Below are 17,454 nucleotides of genomic sequence, written 5' to 3'. Positions count from 1 at the left end.
TGGTGCTGGAGTGGAGCCTCACTGGAGATGTGCTGGGATAATTTGGGGATGAGTAGGTAGAGCTTGTTCCTGGTCATCAATCTCCAAACACTCCCTTGTGAAAATCCTTTCTCCCAGCTCCATATCTGGTGCATTTAAGTGGTCTAAAATGGAAATAGGACATAATATATTCCAGGAAAGGGACATATTTAACTGCAGCTGGATCAACTTCAGTTGTTGAACACGGTTAATAACAAAGCAAGAACACTGTGAGTCCTGTGACTTACCTGGAGATCAAAAGAATTGTTATATACATATGGGAAGAAGGCAGAGTGGACTGAAAAAGAAAGAAAGAAGCAGTTTAGCTGTTGGGTCTGTGTAATTAATTGAAAGCTGGCGCAGGTATTCAGTGCCAATGGAAAAGGAGTGAGCAGGGCACAACTTCCTGACAAAGTTGGGCCAGTTTAGAATGATCTTAACCCCTCTCCCAGCTCCATGATCCACATTTCCAGAGTGCACTTGGACTGTTCAGCAGAGGTGGATGCATGCCAAGGCCAAAACAAACTCCCTGTTAACAGTCCCAGAGCAAAAAGGACATAACGGACTCGGAGGAAAAAGGACATAATAGATCCTAAGGCATGGTGACCTTTTAAGATGGCTTAGTCAGATGCTTTCAGCAGTGATGAAAGGCAGAAATCTTTCCTCTTGCGGTGGCCTCAGAGACAGCTGGATAAAGCAAAATTGTTCTCAGCGCAGATTGCTGGAAGGAAAACAGTTTGTTTTCATGTATAAGGTATGCATCCTTCCTCTCAGCTGTAGGGTGGTGGCTTTCCCTGTCAGGATGGGATAGTGTTTCTGTGGGGCTTAGCAAAAAGCACCTCCACACCTCTGCCAGGACCTGTCAGTCCTGGAGTTCGATGCCGCTTTTAAAGGGAAGCTGCCAGTGGTGCAGGAAGTCTGAGCTGGGGAGGAAAATGAGCGAGTAACCCGATCACTGCAATTCAGGTGTCTGGCTCTGGGTCTGCAGGCTCCTTGTGGGATGCATTATTAAATCTGGACCCACAAGCTGCGGTATGATGAGTGCATGCCATGCATATATTTTACATATACACTGTCCACTCCGCCGCTTTGAAAGGCCACTAGAAATTTCTAGGAGTAAAAAAAGAGAGTCCATGTACTTAAATCACTCAGAATAACACATCCCCCAAAAATTTTCAACCTCTGCTTCTGAAGGAAGCTGAGCACAGGCTCGTTGCCCCTCTGGCTTCAGTCATCTTCCTAGATGCTGCTTTGAATATTGGCATAGAGCATTCTTGCAAGTATAGCTGGGAAAGTATGATTATTTTTTTTTTTTTTCCCCCACTATGTTTATTGCTCTGAAATAATTCCAGCCTCCTGACCACATTCGTGTCTGGGTAGCAAGAGGCAAATAACTGCTCTAATTTAGATGGGACGGCCTCGTAATCTGATGCCTACGGAAGGGAGCTTCTCTCCTCATGCAGCAAAAAGCCGTGAGGAGATGGATCTCCTTCCCAATTACCTGCGAAGTGTCTTTTGTCCGAGTTCGTTCATTTTATCCGCAGGCATCAAAGGGAGATGTAACCTGCATGCTCACTTTAATTCCCATTTAATAGCCCATCGCTCAGGGCGTCTTTGCATTAAATTAGGAGATTCGGGACATCTCCACCTCCGGAGCTGCGGGGAATAAAGCTGGGTAGAAAGTCTGAGGAGCTCGGAACATCTTGGGAGAGTTTCTGTGGCTTTGGTGCTGGGTGGGAGGGCAGCTGTGGCCCGTCACTGCCGAGCTCACGAAGTGGGAAACCACAAAAAGCCGTGTGTGGGCACGGCTGCAGCCCGAGCAGAGGGCTGGGGATGTGTGGTGGGTCCGCTCCCATCCCTTCCAAGGAGCTGGAGGGCTGGGAAGGAAGATGGTTTTGTTCCCTGTGTCGGAGCTGCGTGCACACGGGGTTTTGCAGGCTGACGTGAATTTCCCTGGTCACTGCTCAGTCCAAAGCCGGGCTGGAGAGCTCGGGGCAGCTCTGGGATGCTGCTGGAATCGGGGTTGCTGAGAGTGCTCCATGATAAGCTGTTCTGGGAGGCCTGGGCTGTGAGCTCAGTGAGATGAGGTCATGTTTGCCTCGCTGAGATGGTGGAGACACAACGAGTTCCAGGAGACACTGCGTTATCCCGTTGCCTCGTCCAGGGATGCACAGTCCTTCCCCATGCCAGCTACAGCTGCCCACAGCTGTGCCCAGATATGCTCAGAATGAACACTTGGTGGTTTTTAAATGTGTTGGAGAGCCGGGATGCCTTGGAGCCCTCCGGGCTCTGACAGGTCCTTTGAAAGGTTTGAGACCAGAAGTTGCTTTTCTTCTGGAGAAGACAGGACGTGGAAAGAGCAGCTGGTTGTGGTGGCAAATGTCCAAAGAGGACAGTCTCATGCTGGCACGTGGATGGGTTGGATGCACACTACAAGACCTCTCTTCTCTTTGGTTTTGTTTGTAGGAATGTGCGGTAATATTTTAATCCCAACGAATTATCCTCCGAGGGCTGCCCTGAATAGAGCAGCTGTCAGTAATTACACAATGAATTCAGGGCACTGGCTGCTGGGCCCAGCAAGTCTGGCCTTTAGAACAAATACTCTTCTTTCCTGTTTGCCTTTGTGTCGTGTTGGAGCTCTCCTTTGGCTCCCAGCTCTGTGATATTCGATGAGGAGTGATCTCACCCCAGCATCCTGCCCTCAGTGGGAACAGAAATGGGATTTGTCACTTCTAACGTGAGGCCTGCTTCAGCGAGAGCGGAAAAAGCTTAAAAGCCCTGGGGCTCTGCCAGCTCTGATGTATTTGACTGGATCCACTGGTGGACTCTCATTTATTCTGCAAGGAGAAGGGGATCTGAGACTGAGAGACTCAGACCCACGCTCCCTGATTAAGAGGCTGGATCAAAGATCTCCATCTGGGTGGTGGCGGAGGTAGTGGAGCTCTCCACTGCTGGAGTTTCCCTTTCGGGGAAAGCCTGGAGATACCCCAACAGAAAGGACAAACGGTGAAAAATCACACTGAAATACATCAAAGCACTGAGTGCTATGTCAGAAATCTTGCAGGACTCAGAAATACGTGCCGTGTTGAAAATCATGGGATCTCCAACCTCGAATTTTAATTTTAATTTTTTAAAACATATTAGAAAAACAACTGCCAAGAATATCTTGTGGTTTAGGGTGGATGGTCTGGATGTGTTCTTGAGGTCTCGCCACGTGGGTTTGTGTGTTTTCTGATGATCTGAGTGAAGCATTTTCTCAGAAGCACAGCATCAGCTGGGGAAAATCATAGACCCTTTAGTGTCCTGGGTTTTCATGGCAGGGGAACACCTTGAGAAATGTGATTTTAGCTCAGAAATGTGGTGGCTTCACCAGGACAGGCCAGGCGTGGGGGCGTGATCTGTGCCTTAGTCTTTCTTCACTAACTGCTGTTGGTTTAATCTCTCAGTCTTGCGAGTTTGAGATGAAAAACTGACCTGTTCTTTTCTCTCTCCCCACGCCCTGAAGACCTGGGATGAGGAGCTGGAGCGGTCAGCACACGCCTGGGCTCAGCAGTGCATCTGGGACCACGGCCCCAGTGACCTCATCAGGTCCATCGGGCAGAACCTGGCTGTTCACTGGGGCAGGTGAGACTTGGGGTGCTACAGGGTCATTGCAAAGGGTGGTTTATGGGGTCCTCCTTCAGAGACAGCTGGGAAGATTTGCTCTGATGCTTGGCAGAGCATCAGAGAGCTGGGGGTCATTAATTGTGATGGCTTGGGTGGGATGGTTGTTGTGGTAACGCCTGCAGCCACCTTCCACTGGGGCTTCCCAGGAAACCAGCGCTGATTTGGGCTCCTCCATCCATCTGGATCTCGGGGTAGCACCTCTGTAACACACTTAAAGTCTCTCCTTCTCCTTGAGGAGAACAGGTACAGAATCCTGAACTGCTGCTCCTAAATCTGCTGTTCCAGGGAGGGTTCTGGCACCGTGCAGCTGAAGGCTGAAGTTTCTCAGGAGCAACGTCTGCATTCAGCTCAGAATTTGTGTCTGGATTCAGTTCAGAGTTTAATTATCTCTTGCTGTGTTTTCCGTAAATATTTATCTGGCTCCTGATTTTTCTTTTCTGAAAACAGTTTGCAGGTTTTTTGGTTTTTTTGTTTTTTTTTTTTCAATTCCTGGAACGAGTCGTTAAATGAGAGTAATTTACCCAGTTAGGAAAATGGACATAAAGGCTTCCAGAGGGATTTTCCTCTCCATCTCAATGTGAAATTTGTTTATTGTTGAGCCCTGTTTTTAAGCCTGTTATATGTTAAACCTGCTTTGCACAGCAAACATTTTGTACTTGCTCAGAAGCCCTGAGTGTTTCCCCCCATTTCCTGGGTGCAAGTCCGGTTATCTCTGTGGTAAATCAGGTAGAACTCGGTGGAAAGCAAAGGAAATTTGCTGGTGTGAAATTAGTCTGACGTAAAAATTGGGCCCATTTTGATGTTTGGAAAGTGGAGCGGTTAATTAATTGGAAACAAAGTCAAAAGATCGTGCTGTTCTTGGCTGTCCTACAAGTGCTCAGGATGGCCATGGGCTCCTGATGGAGGAAGATCCAATCTTGCAGTCCCTGAGAGGAAAGAAAAATCAGATTTATCTCAGCTTTTTCAGGAACAGGCCATAACTTGATTGCCTCCACTTCCTCTCCTGCGAAGTAGGATTCGGAAAGTATTTGCTCCATGACATCAGGAGATGGATGTTTTTAAAATGCTTCTAATGAGCGATTTTTAATGAAAAGTTGGCTGAAAGGATAAGCTCCAGTGGGTAATGATATCATTTGGATTGCTGGCAGCTTGCTCCGTGTGAGCTGTTGAAGGCAATCAAAAAGCAGTGGGTTTGGTGCAGTTCGCAGATCGCTCTGTTTGCTCACTGTGTACGCAGTGCGTAAAACGTGTATGAGTTTACTACAGGAGGTTTTGACACAATTTTTGCTCCCCAAAGAGCACAAACAGCACCAGTGCTGCCTCAGACCGTGGTATCTGAGGCAGAGTTTGCACACAGGGTGCAGGGGGCTTGGCGCAGGGGAAAATTGCTGCCAATAAAAAAGCAGGAAAGGAGTGCAGTGCAGCAGCTACTCCACACCAACTCCTGGTGGGATGTGAGCGAGGAAAAACCCACTCTCTGTCAAAGGTCTTGCAGTATTGGCTGTGAGATGACTTCCAGACTGAGCAAATTGCCCCGTGGTAAAATAGGTACACGATGGCTTTTGGTTCAAGCTGTTTGGCAAAGCCTAACTTGTGTTTACTTTCAAAACACAACCTTCCGCCAAGCTAGAAGTTATTTTGTAGTTGAGTGGAAATGTGAGAGGGCATTTCAGGTCAGCAGCACTTGAGGATCATGTCAAGCCTGTAAATCATACAGAGTCAGGTCAGGCTGTGAATCCGAGGGGAAAAAAATCATAGAAACACACAACAGTTTGGGTTGGAAGAGACCTCAAAGATCTTCCAGTTCCAACTACTCTGCCATGACAGGGACACCTTCCACCGCCCCAGGGTGCTCCAAGCCCTGTCCAACCCAACCTTGGACAATTTCAGGGATCCAGGGGCAGCCACAGCTTCTCTGGGAATCTGTGCCAGGACCTCCCCACCCTCACAGGGAACAATTCCTTCCCAATATCCCATCTAACCCATCATCTTTAACATTTTTAATATCTTTTTTTGGGTTCTTTTTTTGGGTTCTTTTTTTTTTTTTTTTTTTTTTTTTAATTTGAAAACTTCTACCAGAACACCCTGATTCCAGCTGCCTTTTCCACCCCTCAGGTATCGATCTCCAGCGTTCCACGTGCAGTCCTGGTACGATGAAGTGAAGGATTACACATTCCCTTATCCTCACGAGTGCAACCCGTGGTGCCCAGACAGGTGTTCGGGTGCCATGTGCACACATTACACCCAGGTACAGCTCTCCAAGGGGTCTGTACCCACGCTCCCCACATCCCCCCGTGTCTAGATTGGGGTAATTTGCTTGTTTCAATGACTGCATCTCCCTTACAGATAGTCTGGGCCACGACCAACAGGATTGGCTGTGCTGTGAATGTCTGCAAGCAGATGAATGTGTGGGGAGAGATCTGGGAGAACGCCGTCTACCTGGTCTGCAACTACTCCCCCAAGTAAGGCAGAGCAGCTGGGCTCTCTCCAGCTCTCCCAAAACTGGCAGCTTGCTTAACTAGCTCAGGCTCTGGGGAAGAGATTTCAGGCAGTCTAGACCGGTGGTTGTGGCTTTAAATTTTTACTTTAGGCAGCAGCGCAGGGCTGGTTCAAAACTACTGAGGGCTGCCTGGAAAACTGAATGAGAGGCTGGGGCCAGGCTGGAGCTTTTGATGTTCCTGCCACGGGAAGGGAAAGGAGGAGCAGGAGATGGCCAGGATGGAGCTGGCGTGCGCTGCAGAGCAAGGCTTGCTCTCTGCTGTCAGAGGGTGGTGGTTAATGCCAGAAAAACCCTGAAATAACTGCAGCAGTCGAGATCTCGCTAGCTCGCCGGTTTGATTAGATTTCAAAATGAAAATCGTATTTCTTGCCTACTACATCCAGGAGAAGTTTACTACCTGGCAATGGCAGTTAATATTTTCTGGTTTAATGGCTAATAGGAGAAACATTCCCACTCCAAGCCCTCGGCAATTTAAATCTTCAAAACAAAGTGAAACAGGGAAATCGCTCCGTGCAAACGGAGCGGCTTGGGGAGCATCTGACTTCAGGGGATCATAGTGCAGAATAATACACAGGGAAAAGCAGTGTGTGGCTGCAGCTGTCATGTCCCAGGCAGAGCTGTCCGGGTGGGTTCTCTAAGCCCCTCTCCCCATGTCAGATGAGCACATTTTGCTCGTGGTTTGGTGGCATTTAACAACCTACTCCTCCTGAGGGACAGCAGCATCTCCCACAGAGCCCCCACAGCAGGCCGGGCGATTTACACGTCATCCATTCAGAGCTGCTGGATGGAAAAACACTCTATTCCTGCAGTTTCTGCTTAATCTTTTCTCTCTGGCATCGGTGCACATTGTCCTCATGTAGCCTTATAGGTGGAGACAGCTGAAAGAGCATAACCCAGGAGTTTACAGCCGCAGCTTAGCTCCGTCTCCCTCAACCTCCTCATCCCCTAAAACTTGCAGGACACAGTGCCAAAGTGGGCTGTTGTTTCTGGGGAGTTTCTTCAGCAAAATGCAGCAACCCATTGGTTCACTTCTGTTTACATAAGATCCCAGTGTTTATATTGGAACTTAATATAAGACTGATACAGCACACGATTTAAATAAACCCCTAAAAAATGTCATTTTAGTGATGGAACAAGGAGGAACACCTTTCCTGCGAGGCTGGTTATTTCATCTTCATGCGGTTGCTCTAGGCCAGGACGATGTTTCTGGCTTTGGAGGCTTGGAAGGGTGTTAGGGTTGTCTGATGGGTGCTCATTTCTCCTGTTCCCCCAGGGGAAACTGGATCGGAGAGGCTCCGTACAAGACCGGCCGTCCCTGCTCCGAGTGCCCACCCAGCTACGGGGGCAGCTGCCAGAACAACCTCTGCTACAAAGGTACTGCCGGGGGCCTGGGGCACATCTGGGCTGGGGAGCGAGGCTGGAGCAAACCTCTGGAAGCTTCTAATTAGAACCAGCCGCAGCTCCATGCCCCTTTTAAGTAGCCACTCTCAATATTCCGACATCGGGACGAGCGGGAAATCGCCAGCCAGTGGAAGCAAGAATCCCTGAGCTGCTGAAAACCTGGAGCTGGGATTCAGCTCGTTTTCCTGGTGGGAACAGGGAGCTTGGATGGGGAGAAGCAGCTCTGAGCTTCCATGGGTTTGGCAGGGGAGCTGCAGGGGGTTTTGAGCGCTGGCAGGCTGCGGGCAGGAGCGATCCCGTCCTGGCGGGGTTTGTTGGGGAAGGGAATGTTCTCCAGGGCTCAGCAGAGGCACCGTGGTGGGCAGAGCTTGGCTGCCTGCCCTGCTCCTTCAAAGGCCTTTTGCCTCCCTCCCCACCTCGGTTTTCAGGGATGCACAGTGAATGTCGCGATTCGTGTCCCTTGGAGGAGAGGAGGGGGATCCCGAAGGGTTTTTCCTGACCTTTGGACTATTTTTGGAAAGGAGGTCAATAGAGTAAAACATGTTATTGGGGTGAGCCCTCCAATGCTGCATCCAGGATCTCCTGGGGTCGTTTCTCTCCTCCCCGGTGTTTTGTTTCCCAGTGAGTTGGGCTCTTTGAAAACAGGGAGATTCCCTGGAGACTCGCCCAAAGCGGAGGCTTATTTTGCTCCCACTGTGCATTTCTCATTCTTTTACCTTGTGGGGTTTGAAGGAAGACCCCAGGGTGCAGGTGGGCAGCAGCAGGGAGAAGAGAGGGGATGTCCAGATGGAATATGAGCCCTTCAGCGGATTTGTGTTTTCCTCCAGAGGGAAGAGCTCAGTGGGAAACAGGGGAGGGAATATCAGCACTTTTTTCCCACTAATTAGTGGGATTCCCTTCAAATCTTTTTCATGAGATGCTGTAAAGGCTGCTTCAGAAGCAGAGGAGCAGGAGAGAAGCGTCCTGGCAAGAGCCCTGTGCCGCATCCAAGGGGAATTTTTGATTTCCCAGCTCTTTAAAAGCAGATCCTTGTCCAGTTAATCATCCCCACAAAATAAGAACCTGTCTGACCTGCCCACAGCTGTGAGCACACTGTAATTGTTCTGAATCCCTTCTTCCACCCAGATCACCGTTATGAGGATCCCATCACTGCCGAGACAGATGAGACCAACGAGGTGGAGATCCCGCAGCTGGCCGAGCAGAAGCCGGTGCAGTTCCACCTGCCGGAGAACAAACACAGCAAAACCATCAAGTCCAAGAAAATCACCTCAGAATCCTACATGAGTAAGACACAGCCTTCATCTTTTTCAGCTCCTGTGGGATTTGAAACCCCTCTGTGGGAAAAGGCGTGGAAAGAGAGGAGAGGAGGCTCAGGGATGAAGAAGCTGGGAGGATGTTTGTGTGGAGGGAGAGGTGATCTGTGTGGAAATTCACCGCTAATTGTGCAGAAAGCTGCTAGAGGTGGTGAGCAAAGCTCTCAAAAGCAGCTTGTACCTTCCGCAGATCGAGCTGCAAAAGCTGTGTGTTTGTTTCAGTCATTTTGTAGAATCCTAGAATGGTTTGGGTTGGAAGGGACATTAAAGCTCATCCAGTGCCACCCCTGCCATGGGCAGGGACAACTTCCACTGTCCCAGGGTGCTCCAAGCCCTGTCCAGCCTGGCCTTGGGCACTGCCACAGCTGCTCTGGGCACCCTGTGCCAGGGCCTCCCCATCCTCACAGCCAAAATTTCCTTCCCCAAATCCCATCCATCCCTGCCCTCTGGCAGTGGAAGCCATTCCCTGTGTCCTTGTCCTTGTCCCTGTCCTTCTCCAGATGAGCACCCCCAGCTCTCCCAGCCCAGCTCCATCTCTCAGAGCATCTCTGTGACATCCTCTGACTGACTCCAGCAGTCCATACCCTCCTTATCTCAATAAAATATCAGCCTACCAAAAGTCCCCTCGATCAGTAATAAATTTAGGAAATATTGATTTTATTTCTCCTTTAAAGAACTCTACACTCAGCACTTCCCCTTCTTTGCAGCTTTTCTGGGGTTTATGGCTTGTTTCCTCTTTATTTCTCACTTGGGAATAGTTCTGAAGTAATTTGTGGAGCTGCTGGTGCTTCCTGAGTTGTATTCCAGCCGCTGTTAATTAAAAGCCACTGATTGAGAAAACAAGGTGGGACAAGCCAGCCGGTCCTTTTCAAGTTTATCTGCCAGCATCTGGAGAGTCTGTAATTAAAAGGAGAATGAGAGCTCTGACTGCAGACCTCGGGCTATAAATCAAAGCTTTTCAGCTGTCAGCTGCATCTTCCTTGCTAATGTTCCAAAGACACCTGTCTCAGGTGAAGGGCTAAAGAGGCACCAACAGCTCCAGGCTGGATGAAATCAGATTTTATCTTGCTGCCATAAAGACCTCCAGGAAACCTGTGTGGAGGTTGCTCATTTCTGTAGCTCAGGAGCAGGCTGAGCAATTTCCTTTATTTAAAAAAATGTATTTATTGGATTTTTTTTTTTCTCCCCAGCACAAGTCATCACCTGTGAAACCAAGATGAGAGACAAGTGCAGAGGCTCAACGTGCAACAGGTAGAATTTTGTTGATTCTTCTTGGAGTGCTGAGGGGAAAAGTTAATAAATATTTTCTTTTTATTACTAAATTTTTAAAATAAATATTTCTTTTTTTTTTTTTTTTTTTTCCTACACATTACTCAGTTCTTGTAAACACAGGATAGGTTGCACTGTGTATTTTTCGTGACTCTCTAGGTAGATCTCTTTAGGAAAATCCCCAAAACCCAACAACAACAACAACAAAAAATCCCCTAAATTTCTCTTAATTCAAGCCCACAGCCAAGCCTGGCAATAAGGTGATTTGGTTGATTTCACCTAGCTGTGTTGCCCCACAGTTTCAGGTATCCAAAAATAATTTAATAAATTCTGGCAGAGTCATTTTTCGAGCCCTTTTCGTGCATTCCACTGCTGCCCAAGCCAGACCAATAATTCATGGCTTGTCCCCTCCCAGCCAGTGGAGAACTTCTGGTTAAGGTTTCTGCAGAGAACAGGACAGTTTATCACTTGGAGAAAAACCAAATCCGCAGAACCTAAATATTGGTTGGGCTCTTAAGGAGGGTGGAGCGACTGTTTTAAAAAGTAGCTATTTTGCAATCCTGTTTTTAAAACGGGAGAGCTACGTGAAATGAATGGAATGACTATTAAGTGAAATAGAGTCAAAAAAGTCTGTTTTTCTTGAAGTGTTTTTTTCGCCACCCTCATAGATATATATCTTTACTAGGTATTTGTGCCCAGCTGGCTGCTTGTACAGTAAGGGAAAGATCTTTGGAACATTTTATTACGAAAGTGTAAGTACCTTTTAATAGCTCCTGGATGTAGTTTGTGGGAGCCAGTGGTAATGACAGAAATGGGAAATGCCGGCCATTCCGGTGTAATTCGGCTTTTCGTATCCTCCGGTTGTGGTGCTAATAAAGATTATCCGTATTTTCCTCTTCTTGGTGTTGAAAAACGGGGCAGACTCTGGGAAGGCAAAGTGGTTCCAGATGTGATTTTGTCAGGAATTGTCATTAGTGTGGACACCCGTGGAAAGTGAGGGATGAGGATCAATAGGCAGATCCTACAAAGATCTCTTCGTTCGTGTGGGCAGCTGTCATCTGAACAGAAACTTTATATTTAAAAAACACTGTTAAATTTTGTAACTAATAGTGCTTTGGGCTGATTTGCCTGATCTTAAATTAGTAAGATAATTTATAAATAAAGCACTGCACCATTTTCCCATCAAAACTACTTTTGGGGTGAAGGAAGTTGGGAGATAAAAGGGTTTTTTTGGGTAAAATCAACTTTTCTTTTCCTATTCCAACTGCTGGTGTGTGACTGCATCACCCCTGATGTGTCTCTGCCCTGCAAATTCTGTGATTGCAGACACCCAACCCCTCCAAGTGGCGTCAGCAGAAATTTTTTGGGTTTGAATATTTTGTCGAGAGCTGGAAACATTTCAGACTTGAAAGTCGCTCGCTTCCAACGCTGCTTTTCCTCTAAATTGTATTTAAATGTATGGTTTTGTTATTTAAAGAAAATCTCTCCATTCAACCGGGCAGTGTTTAAAATAATAGTAATAAAAGAACCAGGCCGTGTTGGGAGAGGAAGATTTAACAACCAGATTCCAAAGGAGTGTACTCAGCTTGTTTCCCACTTGGTGCCCTGGTGGTGGTTCCATTTCTTCTCCGTTTTTCGCGTAGCAGCTGGGCAGCGTTGCCCCGTGCATGAGGTTTATTTGATTTATCTCACACCTCGTTTATTTATCCCTGCTCAGTCCTCCAGCATCTGTCGTGCCGCAATCCATTACGGAATCCTGGACAACAAAGGAGGGCTGGTGGATATCACGAGGAAAGGGAGGACACCTGCTTTTGTGAAGTCCACCAGGAACGGTGTGGAGTCGTTCAGGTATTGCCTGCACCCGAAACTGTTGGTATTTGCTTTAAACACAAGCAGATGTGCGGTCATCTTTGTTGCTCTCTTGCAGACAGAGAGATCCAAGTAATTCTACTCTGCTTATTTTTTTAAAAAATTTTTTTGTTTGTTTGTTTGTTTGCTTGCTTTACAGGAAAAGCAAACCTTCAAATGCATTCATGGTCTCCAAAGTCACAAGTAAGTTTTAAAAGTTGAGGGGATAAAATATTGTTGCTGGAGTTTTGTGGGGTAGTTGAAAACATCATTCCTTTTGGGGCTCTTTTTCCTTTTCAGCGGTTGTGTCAAATGGTTCTGTACCACAGCCAAACCCTGGAGTAGTGGTCCAGGGTGTTCTAGAACCTTAGAGTGACTTAGAGCACCCGCCTTGGGCAATTCCATCACCACCCATCTCATTTTCCTGGGGGCATCTGAGAGGAAGGTGGAGAAATTGGGGATAATGAGGCAATTCCAGCAGCATCTCCTGCTGAGGGATCATGGTGGGGCCCAGACTTCAGCTGCTGATAGAAAAGGGATGGAAGTTGGACCATCCATCTCAAACAAGATGACACTCAGTCGAGTGTCAGCACTTACAAAAACTGGAACAAAAACGGCAAATGTCCTAGTGCAGTAAAGTAATGAAAAACACAACACATGTGAAATTAGATTTTAACGGTGAGCCATCACATTTCTGATGGGCATATAAATAAACACTGCTCTACTTTCTAAGCAATTCCCACTTTCTAACGATCTTTGGAAACTTCCTCCAAGGTGGAATTATCATTTTGATGAGATCCACCTGAGCCCCTTTCAGGGAGAACTGCAGGTGTCAGGATATTTGGGCTCCACACCTGGAGCTGCAACAAACCCAGGTGCTGTGGATCAGTTGCTTGTCTCTTTTGGAAGCTGTGACCTTTCTAAGGCCACGTTGTGGTGTGGCTGTGGGATTCCTGCTGGAGGGCTGGTCAGCGCCATCCTGGGATCCTCCTGGCGCTCTCAGTCGGACAGGGGTCTCACCAAACGCATTGTGTGGCTCTGACTTGTGTTTTCTGCAGCAAGCCAGAGCTTTTGGGTCTTATAATTTGCCTTTCCACGTTTATCTTGGCAGCACAGACTCTGGATTGTTACACCACGGTAGCTGAACTGTGCCACTTCAAGAAGCCAGCGAGCCACTGCCCGAGGTAACACAAACCTGTTTGGTTTCAACTCTCTGTCCTAAGGAGGGGCAGCTTAACAGGGGTGCTGAGGGCCCCGAATCTGGGGGCTGGCGGGAGAAGAGCTGATCATGCTGGCTGAACTGGAGGATGGGGTTGGGAACGGTGTGTTTCCTCCTGCCACCACGCTTTTCTTGGCACCGCTGTAGAAAATTCACTTTGTGCGTTTAGGTGGCTTCAAGCAATGTTCTCAGCCTGGCTGCGCGATCCTGTCCCAGCACACCCTCATAACTGCACGCTCTTTGTGTTTTTAAATCTGCACTTGCTGGGTTTTGGATGTGGTTTTTCCTTTCCACCTTAAAACATGGAAGAAGTTTGTTCTAGAAACTGTGCAGGATTGAGGGACAGGGCAGAGGGGGCACAAACTCATGCAGAGACTTAGATGCACAGAACTGAACAAAAATACAGGTACTCCCCCTTGAGAGGGTCATAAAAGACCAATCCCTCTTCTAGTGGCCCAAATCCCTCTATTGGCAGCTCTGCAGCAACAACCAAATGTCATCTTAGGGGATAATCAAATTCACTGTTGCCACCTGCAGACCAGATGCAGGCACTTGAAATCTCCCAGGAATGCAGCTCGCCTTCCTGTCCGGCCATGCCATGGAGAATAAATCTGAATACATTGTTTTCTAGGATTTATTGCCCAGCCCACTGCAAGGACGAGCCGTCGTACTGGGCACCGGTGTTTGGCACCAACGTTTACGCGGATGTGAGTACAAACCTTTGCCTGCGTGTCGTGATAGTCCAGAGCTGGGGTCACCCCAGGGTTTAGGGGAGAAATTCACACTCTCGTGGTTATTCCATGTGGGGATGGGCAAAAGGGGGTGAAAGATGGAGTCAGCAGACTCAGGGAGCCCTTCTGCTGTATTCTGAAGGACGTGGATGTGTCACTCCACAACTCCTCCAGCTGTGACTGGGTTTGGTGAGCCCTTCTACTCCCCAGCACTGACGTCTTCCTAGAGATTGGGTCATGGCCCTTAACCTCCCCAAGCCCTTGGGCTCCAGCTGTGAAATCATGGTTGCACTTGTTTACCTTTGTGAAGCATTTTGGTATTTACGGATGAGCACCGAAGGGCTTTTATTCCATCCTGTCACACTATGGAGTTGACAGAAAATGACCTCTCTCCCCTCTCCTGCTCCTTCTGGGAGATGAACAGTTTCAGAGCAGCCAGGACAGAGCTCAGAGCAGTGGAAAGAAAGTGTGTGAGCTGGTTTTATGGGTTTGTTTTCCTGAGCTCTGCTCATCTTGGTGCTAAAACTAGACAGAGTCATTTTCTTGAAATCTCTTAATATTAGGCCTCTAAAAACCGAGTCTCAACATTTTTCCATTTGCTGGTGCCTGGTTATTTTGGGTTTTTTCCTCATTTTCTTTTTTCCATTGGGGATTGTGTTCAGGAATGCCAGCTCCCTGGCTGCCCTGTAGCCTGTAGAGTCGTGGCTTTTGGGAGCCTGGGGGAAGCAGTCAGCAGATTGTGGACCTTCAGTTTTGGGTCACCCTGGAGCTTTGCAGACTGCTGAGAAAATCCATCCTGCAGGAATCATGCAGTAATTTGGAAAAGCAATTTTGAAAACAATTAAAAAAAAAAAAAAAAGCACCCACACAATTTTTAATTTTGCTCAAGATCAATTTTTTTGAAGGTAGAGCTGCACAAAGAGGTTATCCTGGAGTAGCTCACAGGCAAATCCACGGAGCAGCTGCCTCCCTGCAGTACCTGCCTCCTGCATGCTCCCACCTGCAGGAAATGGGAAATAGTTTTCTCTTTTTTACTGAGGACAAACCTCCCTCAGATCAGCCCCGAACAGGGCTGTGATTACAGAGGAATTAGGTGAGGAGCAGCATCCCGTGCTGGCATTGCACTGACGCAAAAGGATTAGTGTCCTTTAATGAACCCATTTCCTACCATCCCTCCTGGGTATTGTTTCATAAACGGGGGCATGGATGGTGGCTTGGGAGAAAAACAAAAAGCAGTAATAATAACAAAAAAGTATTTGGCCACTTCCTCGAGGGTTTGGTTAACCTTTTTTTGGACTACTGTGCTAGCAGGGTGATGTGGAGGTGCCAGGAAAGCGTTGAGGTTGGTGGCAAAGCAGGTGAAACCAGCTGGGACAAAGGGCTTGAGGTGACTCTGGGTGGCGATGCAAATGGAGAGGTGGGGATGCTGGGAATGCTCAGAATGGGAAGTCAGAGAGAGAAATAACCACACCACGCAAGGAGAATTTGGGGAAAGGCTTTTCTCAGGGAGAAAGGCCTGTGCAGGATGCTGGGAATTAACCCAAGGCCACTGCTGAGGAGCAATTAAAGCAGGCAATGAGCTGGATGAGACAAGTGCTGGTCTTCTGGGAGGGCTTTGGGAAGCCAGCTTCATGTCTAGGGTGGCACCTTCATGGCCTTGAGCATGCTTGGGCTCCAAGGGAGCCTTCTTAAATAAGCTGTCTAAAAGAAAATGGCATTTTGTGCCATTTCCAGTCTGCATTTTGCTTTAAAAAGCAGTTCAGAGATTTGTTTGTGGGGAAATTAGTAGGACTGTGGAACAGGGACATAGAAGAGACTTGAATTTGGGGTAAATGAATAAAATGAAAAAATATACAATAGTAAAAGTGGACAGGCCTGGTTTTGGGATGATCAAATATCCCTGGAATGGTTTGGGTTGGAAGAGACAAAGCTCATCCAGTTTAACCCCCTGCCATGGGCAGGGACACTTTCCATAGACCAGATTGCTCCAAGCCCTGTCCAACCTGGCCTTGCTGCTGGAGCTGTGGGAACAGCCAGGGATCTTTATGAAGGTTCTAAAAGAGCTTCTGAATCCCATGAGGTTCTGTCATTTACCACTCTGCCTGGCTCCTGGTGTGACGTAATCCTGCAGGGGAAACCCGTCCATGCCCAGGAGCCCTGTGGAGCCAGGAAAGAGAGCAACTTCCCCACTTTTGAGAAAAGGTTTTATCCACAGCTGTGCAGTGCTTGCTTGGAGGAGGAGGATGGATGGATGGATGGAGGGATGGAGGGATGGATGGATGGATGGATGGATGGATGGATGGATGGATGGATGGATGGTTGGAGGGATGGGTGGATGGTTGGAGGGATGGCCTGCACAGAGGCCGGAGTTTGTCACCAGAGCAAACCGAGCTGGGAGCCAGCTCTCAGGAGATACGAACTCAGTAATTAAACCAGTCACACTAGTGAGGAAATTCTGGGTGATTAAGCTCGTAGTCAGAGGATATCGTTAATGACCTGCCATAAAGTGTGCTGTCATTTTATGGTGTGTGCCCCGGGGCTCGTTTCATCAGGAATTGGTCTCAGAGCACCCCAAGGGACTTCCCCATGGAAAACTTGCATTGTCCATGCTGCTGTACTCCTGAACCTGGCAGGGAAGGCCTTATTATTGTAATATCTCATCTTCCAAAAGCTCTGCAATCGATTCATCAAAGCACAGCCTGGCCTGGGACATGAGGGCTGTAATCCAACAGTGATAAGGGGAGGTTTGGGGTGAGGCTGTTGGTCAAAGCTCTGAGTGAGCGGTGGAACAGCAAGTCCTGGAAAAAAAAAAAAAATAACAGGAATGCTTTGAAAAGAACATTGTTCAGGATGTCTCCCAGCGGAGAGCGTTGCAAATTGATCCAGGAGAGTTTAATTTTACGAGCCAGTTTTAGATTTATAGATTTCCCACCACATATCAAGGCAAATTCACTGCATATCTTCCAAACACTGCGTTCCCTTGCTCCCTTGACCATATATAGAAGCAAAATACCAAACTGGCACTCAAAACTCCGAGGGCTGCCAAGAGATAGGCCATCCAAAGTGATAAATATATAGGGGACAAGGCAAAGCTGCCATATATGGCTGTGAGAGGGAAGCAGCACGGGCCGTATTGTACGTGTGCAACGGGAACTGTTGCACTTGGCGCTGGTTTTGTGGTACTTGGATTTTTAACAATCAGGGCATTTCTGTTCTTGGGATTTTTCACCTGCTGCAGTTCGCCGTGCAAAGTTGGTTTCTCCTTTCTGTTCTTCCAGCTTGCTGTACGTAAATCCTGCAGAGAGCTGATGGCCAAGTTTGCACTATCCCTCATCCTCTGCTTTTTGCTCCCTTTTCCTGGATGCTTTGTGGGCTTAGTCATCAGCTGTTACTGGTCTGTGCTCCTCCAGCTCTTCTGACTCTGCACATCTGGGATGTGCAATAGAGAAACTTCAGTCTTTCCAGAAGTGCAATCTGCCTTCACATTTG

The 17,454-nt window shown here is 47.9% G+C and overlaps 1 protein-coding gene across 1 annotated transcript in view; it reads left to right on the top strand.

The window, feature by feature from the left end:
• The window catches only part of CRISPLD2 (cysteine rich secretory protein LCCL domain containing 2), a 29,844-nt gene that overhangs the window by 6,247 nt on the left and 6,143 nt on the right, over positions 1 to 17,454 (top strand). Inside the window, exons 3-13 of the mRNA XM_040075445.2 lie at positions 3,524 to 3,642; positions 5,800 to 5,932; positions 6,031 to 6,146; positions 7,458 to 7,558; positions 8,711 to 8,869; positions 10,089 to 10,149; positions 10,853 to 10,919; positions 11,885 to 12,015; positions 12,176 to 12,219; positions 13,127 to 13,199; positions 13,866 to 13,941. Of these exons, the coding sequence (XP_039931379.1) occupies positions 3,524 to 3,642; positions 5,800 to 5,932; positions 6,031 to 6,146; positions 7,458 to 7,558; positions 8,711 to 8,869; positions 10,089 to 10,149; positions 10,853 to 10,919; positions 11,885 to 12,015; positions 12,176 to 12,219; positions 13,127 to 13,199; positions 13,866 to 13,941 (1,080 nt within the window). The remainder of the gene's footprint in view (positions 1 to 3,523; positions 3,643 to 5,799; positions 5,933 to 6,030; positions 6,147 to 7,457; positions 7,559 to 8,710; positions 8,870 to 10,088; positions 10,150 to 10,852; positions 10,920 to 11,884; positions 12,016 to 12,175; positions 12,220 to 13,126; positions 13,200 to 13,865; positions 13,942 to 17,454) is intronic.

This window comes from Hirundo rustica, chromosome 11 (genome assembly GCF_015227805.2).
Source record: "Hirundo rustica isolate bHirRus1 chromosome 11, bHirRus1.pri.v3, whole genome shotgun sequence".
NCBI lineage: Eukaryota > Metazoa > Chordata > Aves > Passeriformes > Hirundinidae > Hirundo > Hirundo rustica.
This window is presented reverse-complemented; position numbering and strand designations above follow the sequence as displayed.